Genomic DNA, 21,395 nt, shown 5'->3' on the forward strand with positions numbered 1-21,395 from the left:
GGTGGCACGTGCCTGCAGTCCCAGCTACTTGGGAGGCTGAGGCAGGAGAACTGCTTGAACCTGGGAGGCGGAGGTTGCAGTGAGCCGAGATTGCGCCACTGCACTCCAGACTAGCAACACTGAGAGACTCCGTCTCAAAAAAAAAAAAAAAAAAATAGAATAATGCCTGGTACGTTTAATGAATACTGTTAATAATATAATTAATGAATTGTTGATGTTATTGTTTCTGAACCAAGAAAAACATTTTATTGTTATTTGTTATAATATCTCCAAGATGTTTGTTATAATGTCTCCAAGGAAAATATTTTACTGTTATTTGTTCACAGTCAAGACACTGTCCGAAGAACAGGAAATACAGTGTTTGTGTCTGCCATTAGAATACTAGAATACTGAGCATCAATTTACACACTTAGATAATTTTAGAATGGATCTGATAAATTAAAAATTACAACATTCAATTTTATTCATACCTCTAAAGTTTGAGTTAGAAGAGGCCTTTATAAAATGGCTCCCATTAAATCAAGAATAATTGCTCTTATTACCTGAATGTGACTTTCCTGATGAAGAGGGATGTATCTATGACAAAGAATCTTTGTTCTCATTGGTAATCTTCAATAGATTATCAGAATCTTTTGTGTAAGATCTAGTGCAATAGTATTAGGTTTTCCTAAAGCTCTGAAACATGAATTCCAAAGGAAAGCACAACCCTCTATCTTCAGTTCATTTCACAGCAGCGCCAATGAAATGATACATTCATAATTACATGTAAATGACTATTTCCAAAGAACTAATCATTTTCAGATCAAGGCTAAGAAATATTCAGATCCTTCCTGTAGGAGATAGCTTAAAAGAAAAAAATAAAATAAAAAAGAAATATTCAGAAAGAATAAGAGTGAACAGAAAATAAAACATAATAGCATTATATAAATTTAGAGATATTTCAGTTAGAAGATGTTAGAAGGTTAGAAGATGGCTTTTTTCTTTTTTTTTTTCCTAAACAGAGGAACCAAAATATAACTGAAACAGGCGTTAGGAACTACAGAATAAAGTCAGTTAGGTCACACAATAGACAGCTTTGCAAAAAGCAGTTGTGAGATGTGAGAAAGCTTAGCTGACCTCCAGGTTAAAACAAGTATTAACTTCTTCAACTCCATCCCTACCACTTTTTACATGTTTTATCCATAAGTTTAAGAACTCTCCAACGACTTGAGGTTTTGTAGATGTAATTCACAAAGGCTGATTTCCAATATTGTTCAATATTCTTCTCTAAGGCTTTTTAGTAATTCTAATTGTCATGTTATTTCTGTACACATTTGAGCCTGCTGAATATTCATTGTCTGGTTTCACTAAAACAGCATGCAGGTACACAGTGTTCCTTTTCTAAGGTAGCTGGGATGCACTTATACCTTTTGGAAATGGAAAATCTGAAGAATGTTACAACCGGGAAAGCATTTTTTTTTTTTTTTCAGAATCAAACTAACAAGGGTAGTAAACGTCTATGAGTACAGTAACAAAACTATGTATTTCCATGGGCACAATACATTTTGTAGATTCTAATTTGTATTCTTTGTTTTGGGGTTAGGGAGGAATGATTAAGATAAAGAAATAGATCAGTAATCTCTCTACTTCACTAAGATGAGGGAAGGGAAAAGTGTAATGTACAGGTCAAAATAATGCTGAAATGCAGAATGCTTTTGAGAAGTAGACCTTCAGATGTGCTCCAGGTGCTAATAGTACTTGTCTTACAAGAAAATATTGAGTCATTGTCTTTTGAAGGTTTTAAACTGTTTTATGTCCCAAACATATCTCTACCAGGTGTGGTAAAAGAGTAGTCCATTAATGTTTTTATTGATTAGATGTTGAAGTAATAGAATATTGTGGAAGTGTTTTATTATATTAACTTTTATTTTAATTCCTCTTCTAAATTTGGGATCTTTTAAAGGTAATAGGTAATTTTTAAAAAGCAGGAAAGAACAGATTGTGACTTTAGGTCTAATTTAATAAAGTTGCTTCTTGTGTTGCGATTTTTTTCAACCAGATAAAGCCTATTTTATAATCCATAAAATTCTGACTCATATAAGTCCTATCAATGACTTTCAAAACACAGAATCACTGTGGCATAATTTATTTTGATAATTTTGGGGTGTCAGAGGAACTAAATTTTAAAAACCATTCTCCTTAATTATAAAGATAACCTCAAGTCTAAAAGAGCAAAAGCCTTGATAAAAGTTCATTTTAGACTGTGGAATTTATTTTCGATTATTTTTCTTTCTCCCTCTCTGTGTTGGTGTTGAAAGCTAGGCTCAAAACCTGTTTGACCACTGACTGAAGCACTTAAAAACACTTGGAACAAAAACAAATTCATCTTCTAAAACTGTAAAACGCTGACAAAGCTTTAATAGAGGACACACACAAAAATGGCTCTCTCAATATACAAACAGCTCAATCTGAAGGCTACAGGAATGCTGTTAGTCAAAACAGGTTCATTATTCTAACCTTGAGCTCTAAGAGAAGGAGAATATTTGATAGTCTCGTTAAGAAAGGATTAATGGCATATTTGAATTCCTTTTTGTACCCTTTTGTACATTTTATGTTTTATTGCTTAAAATTTTATAAGCTCATCCATATTAAAAAAGAACTACTGGTATCATAAAGGATGCCTATGAAGAGTTTACCAGTTGTCCACCCAAACCCATGCTACGCTTCTTCCACCGTCATAAAGTAGATGCCCAGCAACAATACATTTCCCAGTCTCTCTTGTGATCAGGTACAACCATGTGACTGACTGCTCTCCAATGGGATGTGAGAAGTGATATGTGTGGCTTCCAGATCAGCCAATACAATGCTTCACCAGGTACAGACGCTCTTCAACTTACCATGGAGGTTATATCCCAATAAACCCATGGTAATTAGAAAATATCATAAGCCAAAAATGCTTTTAGTACACCTAACCTACTGAATGGCATACCTTAGCCTAGCCTAAACATGGTCAGAACACTTAAATTAGCTTACAATTGGGCAAAATCACCTAACAGAAAGCCCATTTTATAACAAAAGTGTTGAATATCTCATGTAAGTATAGAATACTATACTTACTGAAAGTAAAAATCCAGATGGTTGCATGGATACTCAAAGTACGGCTTCTACTGAATATGTATAGCCTTCTTTCCTTACTCAATAGTACAAAGTGGAAAGGAATCCTAGATGTGTGCATAAACATGAAGAGGCTGATACAAGTTAGAAGAGTATTCACTTTTCATAGATGAAATGTGGGCTGTGGTTAGAACACAAAGATAGACCTTTGGTGTTATGCAAAGGAGGCAGTGGGGGAAAGTTGTTGGAGTTCTTGATGAGATGGTCTTTAGATCAAAGTGATCTATGATCACACCACTCCACTTGTCCATCAGGTTCCATCCCCTATCCCCCATCAAGAACACTGCTCCTGCAATGGATCTCTCTTGCATCGTCATCTCCGCTTCTCCATTGGCTTGTCTTATACAAATATTCTGTAACATCACTGCCTTCTAAAAACTGTCTTCAGCTTGTATTCTCTCCAACTGCTACCTCGTTTTTCTTCCCCCCTGTAAGGCAAAACGTGTTCAAAGACTTTCCATACTTGTAGTATCCAACTCATTTCCTCTTAGGCTTTCTTGAACCCACTTAATCAGGCTCTTCCTGCCTCTTCCCACCGACAGAGCTCCCATCAAGGTAGCTGTGGGTTAGCTAGATATATGTGAAATTATCACTCCCTATTCCAATTTCTTTCTTCTGATTTTCTCTGGACCTAAATCTAATGAGGCTCTTGCCTTCATGTTGCACTGCAGATTGGCAGCAGCTCCTTCTTAGTCCCTTGTGGTGCTCCCTTCTCATCTGCTTACCCCCTAAATGTTGGTATGTCTCAGGGCTTAGTCCTTGGAACCTTTATTTTTACCCTTTGCACTCGGTCCTTTGGTGTCAGCTTATCCACTCTCAAGGGTTTAAAAACCAACTGTGTGCCAAAGACTTCCAAAATTATTTATTTCATCTCTCCCTTGACCTCCAGATTAATATATCTAACTGCCTACTTGAATTCTTTACTAGATTATGTCAATTATTTTACTTTAGTCCTTATCCATTTCTCATCACCCCATACACTATACTTAACACAGTTGCCATAGTGATCCTTTTATAAAGTATGCCACAAAATGGCTTCCTTCCCCTCTCAATCTTCTGTGGCTCCTCATCCTACTTAAGGTAACTGCTAAAGTCCTAAAAATGGTTATGAAGCCTTAGGTGATCAGGACCTCTGCTACATCTTTGATCTCATCTCCTACAATGCTCCTCTCAACTATGTTCTAACCATGGCCACCTCTTCCCTGTCCTCAAAGGCTCAGCATGCTTCTCCCTCTGCCTAGATTTTCTCTCCCCAGATATCCTGATGGCTAATTGCCTCAACTCCTTCAGGTCTCTGCACAAGCATCATTTTCAGTGAGGCCTGACATGAATGTCCTCTAGGATGTCGATCCTTTACCTCTTACCACTTTCCATACTCTTTACCGTGTCTTATTTCTCTCCACAGCATGTACTGCCATCTGACTAGATATTTCTTTCCTATCTATCTCATTTTATGAGACTGTAAACTTCAGGAAGGTAGAGTGTGTGTCTGTTTTGATCACATTGTGTCCTTAGTGTTGAAAATAGTGCTTGTCATGTAGTTAGCTGTTGTGTGATTGAAGGAATAAATAATTTTAAGTCAGTGGTTCACATTGTTGGACTTTTTTACATTATTATTTGATACCACCTAGAAAATCACGATCATGTAGTTTTTGACAGGAGTTCTTGCTGAGTTGTGTTACACTGAAAACAATGGTTGAAAATTGCTGCGTTATGTAGATAATTGTTTTGTAGCAGCAGACATGTTCTGGAGAGGAAAGTGAGTAGAGGCTTGGAGACATGTTGGCTGGCTGTTTCAATATTCCAAATTAGTTATAATAAGAGCCTCAGCTATGTAATGGCAATACAAAAAAGGGAAAGGAGATGCACATAATATCTTTATAAAAAGCAGAATCAACTAAATTTGACAAATGATTGAAATGTTGAAAGAAGGATGGAGGTGAGGAAAAGGAAAGGACTTGGAAAATGACTAAGGAGACGATGATGTGATTGAATCAGATGGGACTCTTGAATGAAAAAGAGATTGAGGAGAAGATGATGAGTTTGGTTTCAACATGTTGACTTTAAAGTATTCTCTAGGGTGAACTGCAGACAGAATCCATCAAATGTTAATTTGTAAGTCATTTGTAGAGAGGTGACAACTGAAACCATGGAACTGGAGAAGCTCTGAAAGTTCAGATAGAAAAGAGATATGAGACAAAAATCTAGGTAACATTTAAATCCAAGCATGATTTATGGGAGCTTAGCCAGGGAAGGATACAGCAAAGAAGAAAATAGTCATTGTGGTATGAGGACAAGGAGAGGTCAACCATCATTGAGACCCAGTGAGAAAGGGTTCAGACAAAGAGCCACAAAGTATCAAACACCCCAAGGCCTTGAGGAGGCCAAGAACTAGATGAAGTCATAGCACAGGGACCAGTGATAGCACAAAAGACCAGTAGAGACATGAAGAAAAAATCTGTAGAGAACGGGGTTGGGGTTTGGATTGGGGTTGGGGTTTGGATTGGGGTTGGGAGTGGAATCTAGACTATAGGGATTGATGTATAAATATGAAAAGAAGAATGGGGTCTGGGCGTGGCACCTCACTCCTGTAATCCTAGCACTTTGGGAGGCTGAGGTGGGAGGATCACTTGAAGCCAGAAGTTTGAGACCAGCCTGGGCAACATAGTGAAACTCTGTCTCTACAAAACATTTTAAAAATTAGCTAGGTGTGGTGGCGCATGCCTATGGTCCTGGCTACTTGGGAGGCTGGGGCAGGAGGATCCCCTAAGCCCAGGAGTTGGGTGTTGCAGTGAGCTTTGATCATGCCACTGCACTCCAGGCTAGATGACAGAGTGAGACTCTGCCTCTTAAAAAAAATAGAAGAACTGAAACTAACAAGTACAGACTGTTCAAAATGTGTGATGGTAAAATGAAAAGAGATTGGCCATCAGAGCAGAGGGAGCAGAAACATATTTACCGTGTTCAGTTTTACCTCTTCTTTAGCACATTTAGTTGCATTTAAATCTCACAAAAAAAACACAATCTCACAAAAAGCTTCTATTTTGCAGATGAAGTAAAAGGCTAAGTAACGTGCTTTACTTGCCATAGCTATGAAGTGAGATAGCTGGAACTGAAATTCAGGTATGATTATAAGACCTATTCTCCTTTCTTGAACCTTGACTGAGATTTCATGTACACCTGAAACTAAAAGGAAGTTGTTCATAAATAAGAGACCTATAGACTTTGTTTGTATTTTTTATATATTAAATGTAATATTATAGAATTCATATAATCACACAGAACATATGTGGAGAGAAGAGAAACAATTACCTCTAATACTACTGCCACCACCATAATGCAATCATACAATCACTTTTAGCTATATATCCTTTTAGCCTTTTTTCCTAGGAATGAATATGTCATACATATATGTGCATGCACTGGAGATAATGCTTCATAACCTATTTTTATATTGAAGGGCAGTACAGTGGAATCCCAGCTCCACCACTTATGTGTGACCTAGTTGTTTAATCTCCTGTGCCTAATTTTCCTCATGATTAGAATGGGAATAACAATATCTACCTATGGATTATTGGGAGGGTTAAAATTGAGAATATATGCAAAGCACTTAAAATATAACTTGTCAAATATTTTCTATTTTATTATATAATCTTCATAACTATAATTTTGAATCATTGCATTTTGATCATTTTGAATATTTTATTGAGTTGACATATAAATGTTACTCGTCTGCTCTTCTACTTTTGAACATTTAAATTGCTTCTAATTCTCCATGATTATAAATAGCCTTGCAGTGAGCAAATTAATACATACGGTTTTTTCAATATTTAAGATTATACACCTAGTGGCTGGGTGTGGTGGCTCATGCCTGTAATCTCAGCACTTTGGGAAGCCGAGGCGGGCAGATCAATTGAGGTCAGGAGTTCGGGACCAGCCTGGCCAACATGGTGAAACCCCATCTCTACTAAAATACAAATATTAGCTGGGCGTAGTAGTGTGCACCTGCAAACCCAGTTACTCGGGAGGCTGAGGCAGGAGAATCGCTTGAACCCAGGAGGGGGAGGTTGCAGCGAGCTGAGATCGCGTCATTGCACTCCAGTGGGCAATAAGAGTGAAACTCCATCTCAAACAAACAAACAAACAAACAAAAAAGGATTATGCACCTAGAACAGAGTAGCAGAAGGAGGATTATTGGATAAAATGCATGAATGTGTTGTGATTTTTGACTCAAAGTATTAAACTCTGCCCTAGAGCGGAAGTTTGGAGATAGACTTTTTTTTCCCTAAGCCAATGGAGATGAGCCAATAGAGAGGAAGTGTGTATGTGTAAATATGTTTTTATGCCTGTGTGAGGTAGGCTGGGAGATGGATGTTAAAAATAGAATTTCCAAAGATACTTTTCACCTTAGAGGTTAGTCTTAGAATTTAGGAAACTTACTTTGTCATTTGAGCAGGAAAGAAAATAAAATAGGCAGAGAGCTAGAGAAATTTGGAAGTGAAGTGAGGGAAGTTGAAACAGAAGCTGGTTATTTCAGCTCTTCAAAGTAAAAGAAGAGATAAGGTTTTCTTCTGGGAGAGAAGGAAGGGCACAGGTATGAGCTTGGGGTTTAAGGAAAGGGAAAGGTTGAAATTGTGGCAATAATTTGAGGTAAGGCAGTGCAGTCTGATGCCCAGACTGATACTTCACTGCCCCGATTGCTGAGCTCTGAATTATCTGTAGTTTCTCAGTCTCTGCTGATCATGATATCCTCAAGAGGCAAAAGGACAGAGGGAGAAAGGAGCCAGATAGTTCCCATTGTAAAGACACCACATCTGTAAGATGCTTTTCCAGGTCTACACCATATTCTCCTCTTTGGCTGTGCTGTGGGCCAGCAAGAACACTGTGAAGCCATTCACTCACTGTCTTCAGTTACTCTCCTACCATCTTCTCCTGAAAATGGCTCTTGCTGCCATCTTCCTACCAACACTGTTCTTACTAAGATCACCAGGGAGCTACATTTTGCTAATTTCAATGGTCAAACTCGCAGTCTTCTACTTGACCTATCATCTGATTCTCCTTCCTCTTTGAGACCCTTGCTTACTTGGCTTCTAAGATACCAAACTTACCTCATTTTTCTTCTAGTTTTCTGGCTGCTGCTTCTTAAGTTTCTTCTGCTGGCTTCTCATCTCCCCATTCTCTGCCTCAAGGCCTTGTGAGAAGGCCTTTTCTATCCAAATTCACTCCCTTGGTTATCTCAGCCAGTGTATTGGCTTTAAATGTCATTTATAATGCTCATGACTCCCACATTTGTATCTCTAAGGAGGACATTCTCCCGAAACTCTAGGCCCAGAAGCCCAGTTCCCTCTCTAATATCTCTCCTCTTAGATGTCTAATGGGCAGCTCAGTCTTTCCATGTCAGAAACTGAACTTAGGATATGACTCCCAAAACTTCTATCTACCTCATCTCAGTAAATTGGCAACACCAGTCTCCTGGCTGCTCAGGCCAAAAATCTTGGAATCATCTTTGACTCCTCTTTTGCTTTCATACCCCACATAGAATCTGTCAGGTGATTTTGTCAATTCTATCTTCAGAATACATTCATTTTCTTACCCCACCTCATGACCACTGCAGTGCACAACTCCCAGGGGGAACAATTCATGTTTTAGTTGATGGAAACAGTGCTCCCTAGACCAGTGCAGGGTATAGCCCGTGAGTCCATATAGCTGGCTCTTGTATCACCTCAGTTCAAACCATCATCATCTCAAACCCAGATGACTGTAATGACTCCTAACTGGTCTCTCTGCTTCTGCCCTTGCCTGCTTACTGTCTATTCTCAACAAAACATCAACAAATTTAAGTAAGCCAGGTCACTGTTCTACTGAGAACTCAATGGCTTCTCATCTCACCCAGAATAAAGGAGGGGTCCTATAAGGACCCTTGATCTATACAATGATCTATAAGGACCTATTTAGTGTGCCCTGCCTTTCCATTACCTCTTTCACTTTGCTCACTCTTTTCCAACCATAATGGTGTCTCTGTGGTTCCTTGAATATTCCAGAAAACAATTGTCTCAAAGCCCTTGCACCTGTGATTCCATCAGTAAGGCTTGCTTCCTTACTTCCTCTAGTTCTTTATACTCAAGTGTCAAATTTTCGGAGAGGTCTCCTCTGGTTATTCCATTTAAAACTGCATCCCTTGCCCCCTCACAGTTCCTGTCCCCATTCCCTAGATATTTTTTCTTTCTAGTTGTTATCACTACCTAATATACTTTATTCTTTACTTATTTATCTTGGTCATTGTCTGCTTCCCTGACTAGAATGTAAGCTCCAGGAAGGCAGGAATTGTTACATGTTTTTCTCATTACTGTATCCACAGGATCTAAACTATTTCCTGCCACATAGAAGACATATAATTATGTATAATTTTTTTAAGCAATAGAAACAAATGTTTGGTCAGAATGTAAAGAACTTAAAATGGGCTAGGGAAAGGTTTTGGAGGAGAGTTGGGGAAAGTAGAATTAGAAGGTTAAAAATAAGGGGGAAGTGAAGATACATAACTTAACTTTCAGGATGTAATCTTAACACTAGTCTTTGTTGTATTCCCTGGCTCTTTGCTTTGTGGTTACTTGAGAAGATTAGATGTTTAAATTTGTGGAATATAAGAATTGGAAAACATCTTTGAGAACACCCTCACTTTAGAGATGAGGAAGTTTTTCTCCTAAGTTGTATTGGCAGGGTTTTAAGTTATTCATTGCAACAAAGACATGGTCCACTGAGCTCACATGTGACAGGCACAATCCTGGAATGGGGAAACTGGCAACTGAGGTAGGGGCAAGTTCTTTCACATAAAAAACCCCAAATGGAATTAGGATCTTCCATCCCAATGTTTTTCAGCACAGACCATGTCCATAGTTTTATCAGTAAACACATATTCTAAGGAGTATATGTACTTTTCCACATCTATTAACTATTACCATCTAACTAACTTATGATACTATTCCTGGTGGAAAAAATTAATGGGTTAAATGAACGTAAAAAGGGATTCAAACTGAGAAGCCTGCTTCATAGCTTCTTTTCACACTATAAAGCCAAGTCTCAGACTTCCAGTCACCAGATATCTCTTTGGCAGATAAGCAAATCATGGGCCAAATAGAGAGCTAATGACGTTAATAACATTTATTTTATTTAAATATTTACTTTTAGCAACAAAAACGAAATTATCAGGGTTCAAAAAGTGTGTCATGATTCCAAACTTTAAATTCTTTATTTTGAGAATTGTACCAGACATAAGTCTGAGGCAGATGATTACTTCTGTCCATTCTAGCTGATCAGTTTACTTCCAGAAACCATGCATTGAGACATTATGGGGGAAACAATCCTAGACTTGCATTTATGTATATTTTACTTATGGAAAAATTAGAAATCTTCTCCGAGCACATGCAGAAATTGACAATGAGAAAATAGGTGGCCCATGAATTTTATTGAATGTATGAAAAACACAGCATGGAGCTAAGAACTGGTCAGAGACAAAGTACTTCAGAGGATGTGCACACCAAACAGTAAGAGAGGATATTGTCTGTTTTCATTAGGGATTCCAGTTCCTGTCACGTTATAACATTTATCTCCAGGTTTTTGGCTTTGTTGTTTTTTTTAACTAAAGGGATAGACTTTGTTGCTTATTTTTCAGAGAAACTAACGCATAAAGGAAGAAGGATGATGAATGTTAATAGTTACACTGAACAAATATTTAGCCATTGATTAAACCACTTGTAAAAACGTATACTATGTATTGAATTAATGATCCAAGATTCAGGTCTGAGGCAACTACGTAGGGATTAGTTTCTTTTTGTTTCTGATTAACTTGGAAGAAAATACTTTAAAAGAGTATAGCTTTGAAATGAAATTTCTGAACACGAAGAGGTATCTGAACACGAAGATAGCTGATCCTCTTTCACTGTGCATTTCACCTTGCTTTAAGTTCATTCATTAATTTATAAAACATATTCATTTAGACAAGAACAAATAGAATGGGGAAAAAGAAGAAAAAATGCTTTATGGGCAATTTTATTTCAAAAACAAAATTTAAAAATGCTTGAAAAAAATGAGAAAAAACCCAATGGAAATCAGAGTGTGTGGTGTCTCTTGTTCCTCTGTAGAACATAATATTTCTCAGCCTTAATTTTTGTATTCATTAAAAAGAAATACAAATATATATACACTTAGTAGCTCTAAGGTCTCTTCCAGAACTCATATTCTATAATGTTATAAAACTGAAGACTGAAATTACTTTTAATTTTTTTACAAAGCAAAGAAAAGAGATGTAATATTTCCTAACAAGTAAAATTTTATAGACATATTCACTTACCACAAGACCATCTTGATTGTCATGGAGCTCAGAAAGTTTAGTACTGGATTTCTGACGTTTAGGTTTGCTCCTTTCTCCAACACAACCAGAAGTATTTTCGTGTACTTTTTCGACTTCCTGAGTATTCAAAATACAATCATCAAGGTGGTTGAACCCAGAAGGAATATTTTCTTTGTTGATAAGTCCCCTTGAATTGAGAAAAAAGCTTAATTTTATTTTAAAAGATCAAATGGTCATTTAATGATACTCTAACTACATCATATCATACCTAGGAAATCCAAAGAGTGCCCAGAAATTCCAGTTTGCATCTCTGATCAAAATCTGAGCAGAGTGCTACTCCTGGGACTGCTTGGTGCCAAATAAATCACATCGAAAGAGAAATAATTCCTAGAGGCAAATTGGCAAGAGCTGTTTCTACCAATGGACAGCTTTTGTATTTTACCAAAAGTAATTTGTATTCAAACAGGGAGAACAGTGCAAGTTTATACAGAAATTTCCTATTATTCACAGTAGACATTTAAATATATATCTATATTTCAGATTTATAAATTAATACAGTGTATGCAGCAAAATCTAAAAAGGAATTATATCTTCCATTTTAGTAGTATAGCAATGTGTATTTCAAGCTCACTGAATTATTAATAGATAATCTTAGTAGAAATCATATAGGTTAATAAAAACTATGGAATACAAAGCATTTTAACTGAAATCTGGATTTGTTACTTCCAAGTACAGACATCTTTCATGACATAGTTGTAGAAGTAGATATGAATGTTGTAATTATAGAATTTAATTCATTTGATGTTCATGAAACAGTTTTAAGTATTAATATCTTAAGCATTCCTATAATAGGTTTTCACAAAAGTAAATTAGCAAACTGAGTTAAAAAAAAAAAAAAAGAAACAATACCATGGAACAAATAAAACCATCAGCGCAGCACCATGGCTTGGTAAGGAACAAATAAATGAGACTTTACTCTCCTGCTTCGTGGTATGAATGAGTTAATGTACCTCTCTAAACACCTAAAACTGTATTGTGAAATAAATGAATTCTAAAGAGTAAAAAATACATATCATATTTTACTATTGGCTCAACCATATCCCAAAATGAAAGATAACATTAAATATTTATTCTGAAATCTAAATTCATATCTTTAGACAGGGTATAACAGAGGCAAAATTATGAATTAAATACTATCATAATCTTTTCAAAGTTATACTCTCTTTGGTAATTTTTAACACTCTATATTTTAGTCTTTTTTCTCCAACTTTAATGTGAAAATATATATTTAGTAAAATTATATAAAAGATTTATGCACATTTATAAGAGACTTTCTAAGTACAAAGTAATTGAAGACAGGAGGAGCAGCTGATAAGGACTAAATGCAAGCACGTATACTCATGCACATGCTCTTCAATCTCTCCCCTCCACGCACTGAGAGCAGTGCCTTCTGTGGGTGGCTGGATGAATTTGATCTAATTCTAAAACTCAAAAATTATTTATTTTACTATTTAAATTCTATCCTCTTATCACTCTTCATACTTTTTCCTAGCTTTTTCTTCTGTTTGTTTTTTATTTATGTTTAATTTTTGTGTGTGCACAGTAGGTGTATATACTTCTGGGGTACATGAGATATTTTGATACAGGCATGCAATGCATAACAATTACATCAAGCTAAATGGGATATCCATTCCATTAGGCATTTATTCTTTGTGTTACAAACAATCCAATTACACTCTTTTAGATATTTTTAATGTACAATTAATTTATTTTTGACTCTAATCATCGTGTTGTCCTACCAAATACTAGGTCTTTTGCAAACTATGTTTTTGTACCCATTAACCTAGCTTTTGGCGTATATGTCCAATTATAACTTTTTTTTTTCATTTTTTTTTTTTTTTTGAGACGGAGTCTCGCTCTGTTGCCCAGGCTGGAGTACAGTGGCCGGATCTCAGCTCACTGCAAGCTCCGCCTCCCGGGTTCACGCCATTCTCCTGCCTCAGCCTCCCGAGTAGCTGGGACTACAGGCGCCCACCACCTCGCCCGGCTAGTTTTTTCTATTTTTTAGTAGAGACGGGGTTTCACCGTGTTAGCCAGGATGGTCTCGATCTCCTGACCTCGTGATCCGCCCGTCTTGGCCTCCCAAAGTGCTGGGATTACAGGCTTGAGCCACCGCGCCCAGCCATTTTTTTTTTTTTTTTTCAGACAGAGTCTTGCTCCGTCATCCAGGCTGGAGTGCAGTGGTGCGATCTCAGCTCACTGCAACCTCGACCTCTCAGGTTTAAGCGATTCTCCTGCCTCAGCCTCCTGAGTAGCTGGGACTACAGGCATGTGCCACCATGCTGGCTAATTTTTGTATTTTTAGTAGAGATGGGGTTTCATCATATTGGCCAGGTTGTTCTCAAACTCCTGGCCTCAAGTGATCTGCCCGCCTTGGCTTCCCAGAGTGCTGGGATTACAGGCGTGAGCCACTGCGCCCGGCCCCAATCACAACTTTTAAATGGAGGACCTTTAATGCTTGAAAGCTAGTATGGACTGACTTATGTACCCTTAAAATTCGCATTTGGAAGTCCTAATCCCCAATGTGACCATATTTGGAGACAGGGCCTTTAAGGAGGTAAATAAGGTTAAAAGAGTCATAAGGGTGGGACCCTAATCCAATAGGACTAATGTCCTTGTAAGAAGAGGGAGAGACATCAGGAGTGTGCACACAGAGGAAGGGGCACGAGCAGATACAGTGAGAAGGTAGCCATCTGCATGCCAATGTGAGAGGCCTCAACAGAAACAGACACTTCTAGCACCTTGACCTTGAACTTACAGCTTCTAGAACCATCAGAAGATAAATTTCTGTTGTTTAAGCCACCCAGTCGGTGGTATTTTGTTATGGCAGCCCAAGCAGACTAAAGACAACAGCTAAAAACTATTTTAAAAAATAAGACAGTAAAATTCATTTTATGATCTTTTTGAATAGTGAATGAACGACTAGAATAAATCCTGTCAAAATAAATATATGAAAATCTGACCATGCTATGGTGCTCATGTGCATATCCTGTTCTCCCCCGAGGAAAGTCTTTGCTTTTACGGGCATCCATGTGTCTCTTCTACTTCACTTTGTTGAACTCTAATTTCAGTTACACTATAGATCCAAGAGGCTGGGTGCAATACCTGTTTTTCATCATTGAATCACCTTATAGTACTGGGTCCTCAATTATCACTGTTAAAGACTTTGGAGGCACTTTATTTAGATATAGCTCTGTATAAAACACATGGTTGTATTTCTTTAAATCTAATCTTAGATGGAGCAGGTATATGCAATTCCTTCCTGCAATATTCTGTCAGATTTCAATCATATCTGACATAACTTGGATTTGACTGAACTTAGATCTCTGGACCTCTCACTTTCATTATCTAGATTTATTTCCACATTTTTTCAGGATTTTCTCCTCACCCCTACATACCTACTTAATGTCCTGGCAATGCTGAACTATTTATTATTCCCCAAATATAGCCTGCTTTCTTTTACTTTGCAGGATTTTAATATAGTCTTTATATAACAAAGAAATATTTGGATCAATTTTCCAGTTCATTGTGTTTTGGGAAGATTGAAAACCATTTTCACTTAAATGATGCTTTGCTTTAAAAAAATATTTATTATGATTTTTTTCAAACATATACAGAAGTAGAGACACTATCACAACAAACTTCCATATACCTATCACCAAAATTTCACATTTCCGTAAACTTGGCAGATAAATTTTTTACTAAATGAATTTACCTGAATATTTTTACATAATGAAGATTTTATGTTTAAACTTTTATGTTTATATTGTAGCAAACAGTAATATAGGTCTGATTATATTTCCTTATGAATTCAGACAAATAACAAATCATTTGTACCTATGAATGAAGTTATTTGTAGTCTTCGTCTATCTTCGGTACTGCTATTTCAAAAATTGGCCATGATGACTTTAGTATGACTTTACTGACTCTTTTACTCATCTTGAAATATAGTCATCACTGGCTTCTTCAAGAATACTTTTTACTTTTATTATTATTATTATTATTATTATACTTTTAAGTTCTAGAGGGTACATGTGCGGTGCAGGTTTGTTATATGTATACTTGTGCCATGTTGCTGTGCTGCCCATCAGCTTCATCAGCGCAACAACTTCGTCATTTACATCGGTATAACTCCCAATGCAATCCCTCCCGTCCCGGCTCCCATGATAGGCCCGGTGTGTGATGTTCCCCTTCGAGTCCAAGTGATCTCATTGTTCAGTTCCCACCTGTGAGTGAGAACATCGCGGTGTTTTGGTTTTCTGTTCTTGTGATAGTTTGCTAAGAATGATGGTTTCCAGCTGCATCCATGTCCCTACAAGGACTAAAACTCATCCTTTTATGGCTGCATAGTATTCCATGGTGTATATGGTACCACATTTTCTTAATAATCCAGTCTGTCACTGACGGACACATTTGGGTTGATTCCAAGTCTTTGCTATTGTGAATAGTGCATAATGAACATATGTATTGCATGTGTCTTTATAGCAGCATGATTTATAATCCTTTGGGTATATACCCAGTAATGGATGGCTGGGTCATATGTTTTATCTAGTTCTAGATCCTTGAGGAATCGCCATACTGTTTTTCCATAATAATGGTTGAACTTAGTTTACAATCCACAACAGTGTAAAAGTGTTCCCTATTCTCCACATCCTCTTCAGCACCTGTTGTTCCTGACTTTTTTCATGATCGCCATTCTAACTGGTGTGAGATGGTATCTCATTGTGGTTTTGATTTGCATTTCTCTGATGGCCAGTGATGATGAGCATTTTCATGTGTCTGTTGGCTGTATGAATGTCTTCTTTGAGAAATGTCTGTTTCATATCCACGCACTTTTGATGGGGTTGTTGTTTCTTGTAAATTTGTTTGAGTTCTTTTGTAGGTTCTGGATATTAGCCCTTTGTCAGATAGGTAGATTGCAAAATTTTCTCCCATTCTGTAGGTTGCCTGTTCACTCTGATGGTAGTTTCTTTTGCTGTACAGAAGCTTTTCAGTTTAATGAGATCCATTTGTCAATTTTGGCTTTTGCTGCCGTTGCTTTTGGTGTTTTAGACAAGAGTCTTTGCCCATGCCTATGTCTGAATGTACTACCTAGGGTTTCCTCTAGGGTTTTATGGTATGGAGTCTAACATTTAAGTCTCTAATCCATCTTGAATTAATTTTCATTATGGGGAGTAAGGAAAGGATCAGTTTCAGCTTTTCTACTTATGGCTAGCCAATTTTCGACCATTTATTAAATAGAATCCTTTCCCTAATTTCTTGTTTTCTCTCAGGTTTGTAAAAAGATCAGATGGCTGTAGATGTGTGGTATTATTTCTGAGGACTCTGTTCTGTTCCATTGGTCTACTCTCTCTGTTTTGGTACGCAGTACCATGCTGTTTTTGGTTACTGTAGCCTTGTAGTATAGTTTGAAGTCACATAGTGTGATGCCTCCAACTCTTTGTTCTTTTGACTTAGGATTGTCTTAGCGTCACGGGCTCTTTTGGTTCCATATGAACTTTAAAGCAGTTTCAATTCTGTGAAGAAACTCATTGGTAACTTGATGGGGATGGCATTGAATCTATAAATAACCTTGGGCAGTATGGCCATTTCCGCGATATTGATTCTTTCCATCCATGAGCATGGTATGTTCTTCCATTTGTTTGTGTCCTCTTTTATTTCACTGAGCAGTGGTTTTGTAGTTCTCCTTGAAGAGGTCCTTTACATCCCTTGTAAGTTGGATTCCCTAGGTATTTGATTCTCTTTGAAGCAATTTGTGAATGGAAATTTCATTCATGATTTGGCTCTCTGTTTGTCTGTTACTGGTGTATAAGAATGCTTGTGATTTTGCATATTAATTTTGTATCCTGAGACTTTGCTGAAGTTGCTTATCAGCTTAAAAGGAGATTTTGGGCTGAGACAATGGGGTTCTCTAAATATACAATCATGTCATCTATAAGAGGGACAATTTGACTTCTTCTTTCCTAACTGAATACCCTTGATTTCTTTCTCTTACAGTTACTAGCCAGAACTTCCAACTACTATGTTGAATAGGAGTGGTGAGAGGCATCCCTGTCTTCTTCCAATTTCAAAGGAATTTTTCCAGTTTTGCCCATTCAGGATGATATTAGCTGTGGGTTTGTCATAAATAAGCTCTTGCCCAGGATTTTGATGCGGCTCCATCAATACCGGGTGGCGTTTTCAGCATGAAGGGTTGTTGAATTTTTGTCAAAAAGCCTTTTCTGCATCTATTGAGATAATCATGTGGTTCTTGTCTTTGGTTCTGTTTATATGCTTTGGATTATGTTTATTGATTTACGAATGTTGAACCAACCTTGCATCCCAGGGATGAAGCCCCTTGATCATGGTGGATAAGCTTTTGATGTGCTGCTGAGATCCAGGTTTTGCCAGTATTTTATTGAGGATTTTGCATCGATGTTCATCAAGGATATTGGTCTAAAATTCTCTTTTTTATGTTAATGTCTCTGCCAGGCTTTGGTATCAGGATGATGTTGGCCTCATAAAAATGGTTAGGAGGATTCCCTCTTTTCTATTGATTGGAATAGTTTCAAGTGGTACATACTCCTGGTACCAGCTCAGCAGACAAGGTACCAGGTCACAGTATCAGCTCCAGCTTGAACCTCCTGGTACCAGGATGTTACCAGCTCCTCCGCTGAACCTCTGGTAAATTCACCTGTGAATCCATCTGGTCTGGACTTTTTTTTTGGTTGGTAGGCTGTGGTATTGCCTCCAATTTCCAGAGCCTGCTATTGGTCTATTCAGGGATTCAACTTCTTCCTGGTTTAGTCTTGGAAGAGTGTAAAGTGTCAGGAAATTATCCATTTCTTCTAGATTTTCTAGTTTATTTAGCGTGAGGTGTTATGAGTATTCTCTGATGGTAGTTTGTATTTCTGTGGTCGGTGAGGTGATATCCCCTTTATCATTTTTATTGGAGTCTATTTGATTCTTCTCTCTTTTCTTCTTTATTAGTCTTGCTAGCGGTCTGTCAATTTTGTTGATCTTTTCAAAACCAGCTCCTGGATTCATTGATTTTTTGGAGGTTTTGTGTCTCTATCTCCTTCAGTTCTGCTCTGATCTTAGTTATTTCCTTGCCTTCCTTTAGCTTTTGAATGTGTTTGCTCTTGCTTCTCTAGATCTTTTTTAATTGTGATGTTAGAGTGTCAATTTTAGATCTTTCCTGCTTTCTCTTGTAGGCATTTGGTGCTATAAATTTCCCTCTACACTTTAAATGTGTCCCAGAGATTCTGGTATGTTGTATCTTGGTTCTGTTGGTTTCACAGAACATCTTTATTTCTGCCTTCATTTTGTTATGTACAGTAGTCATTCAGGAGCAGGTTGTTCAGTTTCCCTTAGTTGAGAGCGTTTTGATTGAGTTTCTTAGTCCTGAGTTCTGGATTTGATTTACTGTGGTCTGAGACAGTTTGTTATAATTTCTGGTCTTGTACATTTGCTGAGGTGCTTTGCTTCCAATTATGTGGTCAATTTTGGAATGAGTGCGATGTGGTGCTGAAAGAATGTATATTCTGTTGATTTGGGGAGGAGAGTTCTATAGTGTGTCTGTGTGGTCTGCTTGAGATGAGTTCAATTCCTGGATATCCTTTGTTAGCTTTCTTGCTAGTTGATCTGTCTAATGTTGACAGTGGAGTGTTGAAGTCTCCCATTATTATTGTATGGGAGTCTAAGTCTCTTTGTAAGTCTCTAAGGACTTGCTTTATGAATCTAGATTGCTCCTGTATTGGGTGCATATATTTGGATAGTTGAAAGCTCTTCCTGTTGAATTGATCCATTTACCATTATGTAATGGCCTTCTTTGTCTCTTTGATCTTGGTGGTTTAAAGTCTGTTTTATCAGAGATAGTATTGCAACCTACTTTCTTTTTGTTCTCCATTTGCTTGGTAAATCTTCCTCTACCCCTTTATTTTGAGCCCTATGTATGTCTCTGCGTGTGAGATGTGTCTCCTGAATACAACAGACTGATGGGTCTTGACTCTTTATCCAGTTTGCCAGTCTATGTGTCTTTAATTGGAGCATTTAGTCCATTTACATTTAAGGTTAATATTGTTATGTGTGAACTTGATCCTGCCATTATGATATTAACTGGTTATTTTGCTCATTAGTTGATGCTGTTTCTTCCTAGCCTCGATGGTCTTTACATTTTGGCATGTTTTGCAATGGCTGGTACCAGTTGTTCCCTTTCCATGTTGAGTGCTTCCTTCAGGGTCTCTTGTAAGGCAGGCCTGAAGTGGTGACAAAAATCCTCTCAGCCTTTGCTTGTCTGTAAAGGATTTTATTTCTCCTTCATGATGAAACTTAGTTTGGCTGGATATGAAATTCTGGGTTGAAAATTCTTTTCTTTAAGAATGTTGAATATTGGCCCCCACTCTCTTCTGGCCTGTAAGAGTTTCTGCCGAGAGATCTGCTGGCCAGTCGATGGGCTTCCCTTCGTGGGTAACCCGACCTTTCTCTCTGGCTGCTCTTAAAATTTTTCCTTCATTTCAACTTTGGTGAATCTGGCAATTATGTGGAGTTGCTCTTCTCGGTATCTTTGTGGCGTTCTCATATTTCCTGGATTTGAATGTTGGCCTACCTACTAGGTTGAGGGGAAGTTCTCCTGGATATCCTGAAAGGTGTTTTCCAACTTGGTTCCATCTTCCCCTCACTTTCAGGTACCCCAATCAGGCGTAGATTTGAGATGTTTTACATAATCTTATACTTCTTGCAGGCTTTGTTCATTTCTTTTTTCTTCTTTTTCTTTGGTTTCTCTTCACCGGCATTTCGTTCATTTGATCCTCAATGGCTGATACTCTTTCTTCCAGTTGGTCAGTGGGTTGCCAAACTTGTGCATTTGTCGCATTATTTCTCGTGTCATGGTTTTCATCTTTCATTTAAGTTTATGACCTTCTCTGCATTAATTACTCTGTATCAATTCTTCACTTTTTTTTTCAAGATTTTTAGTTTCTTTTAAGCTGGGTATATTAACAATTCCTCCTTTAGCTCTGAAGTTTGATGGACTAAACCTTCTTCTCTCATCTCGTCAAGTCATTCTCCGTCCAAGCTTTTGATCCGTTGCTGGCCCGTGAGCTCGGGCTCCTTTGCCAGGAGATCGCTCTTGTTTTAATTTCCAGCTTTTCTGCCCTGCTTTTCCTCATCTTTGTGGTTTTATCTGCCTCACCGGTCTTTGATGATGATGGTATGATGGGGAGGGTTTTGGTGTGGGTGTCTTCCTGTTTGATAGTTTTTCCTTCTAACAGTCAGGACCCTCAGCTGCAGAGTCTGTTGGAGATTGCTGAGGTCCACTCAGACCCTGTTTGCCTGGGTGTCAGCAGCAGAGGCTGCAGAAGATAGAATATTGCTTGCTGAACAGCGAGTGTACCTGTCTGACTCTTGCTTTGGAGGCTTCCTCTCAGGTTTACTCCACCCTGTGAGTGTGGGGTGTCAGACTGCCTAGTGGGGATGTCTCCCGAGATTAGGCTACTCAGGGGTCAGGGACCCACTTGAGCAGGCAGTCTGTCCCTTGTCAGATCTCAACCTCCATGTTGGGATATCCACTGCTCTCTTCGAAGCTGTCAGACAGAGTCGTTTGCGTCTGCAGAGGTTTCTGCTGCTTTTGTTGTTATCTGTGCCCTGTCCCCAGAGGTGGAGTTTACAGAGACAGGCAGGTTTCCTTGAGCTGCTGTGTGCTCCACCCAGTTCGAGCTTCCCAGCGGCTTTGTTTACCTACTTAAGCCTCAGCAATGGCGGGCGCCCCTCCCCAGCCTCACTGCTGCCTTGCGGTTAGATCGCAGACTGCTGTGCTAGCAATGAGGGAGGCTCTGTGGGCGTGGGACCCTCCCGG

General features: G+C 38.1%; 1 protein-coding gene across 14 annotated transcripts in view; it reads right to left on the reverse strand.

Annotated features, from left to right (window-relative positions):
• Positions 1-21,395, reverse strand: part of FAM13A (family with sequence similarity 13 member A) — a 388,692-nt gene that overhangs the window by 42,593 nt on the left and 324,704 nt on the right. For all 14 annotated transcript variants that reach the window (XM_021939093.2, XM_021939091.2, XM_021939090.2 and 11 more), the window contains one exon: positions 11,501-11,687. In XM_021939093.2, the coding sequence (XP_021794785.2) occupies positions 11,501-11,687 (187 nt within the window). The remainder of the gene's footprint in view (positions 1-11,500; positions 11,688-21,395) is intronic.

This window comes from Papio anubis, chromosome 3, assembly GCF_008728515.1.
Source record: "Papio anubis isolate 15944 chromosome 3, Panubis1.0, whole genome shotgun sequence".
NCBI classification, from domain to species: domain Eukaryota; kingdom Metazoa; phylum Chordata; class Mammalia; order Primates; family Cercopithecidae; genus Papio; species Papio anubis.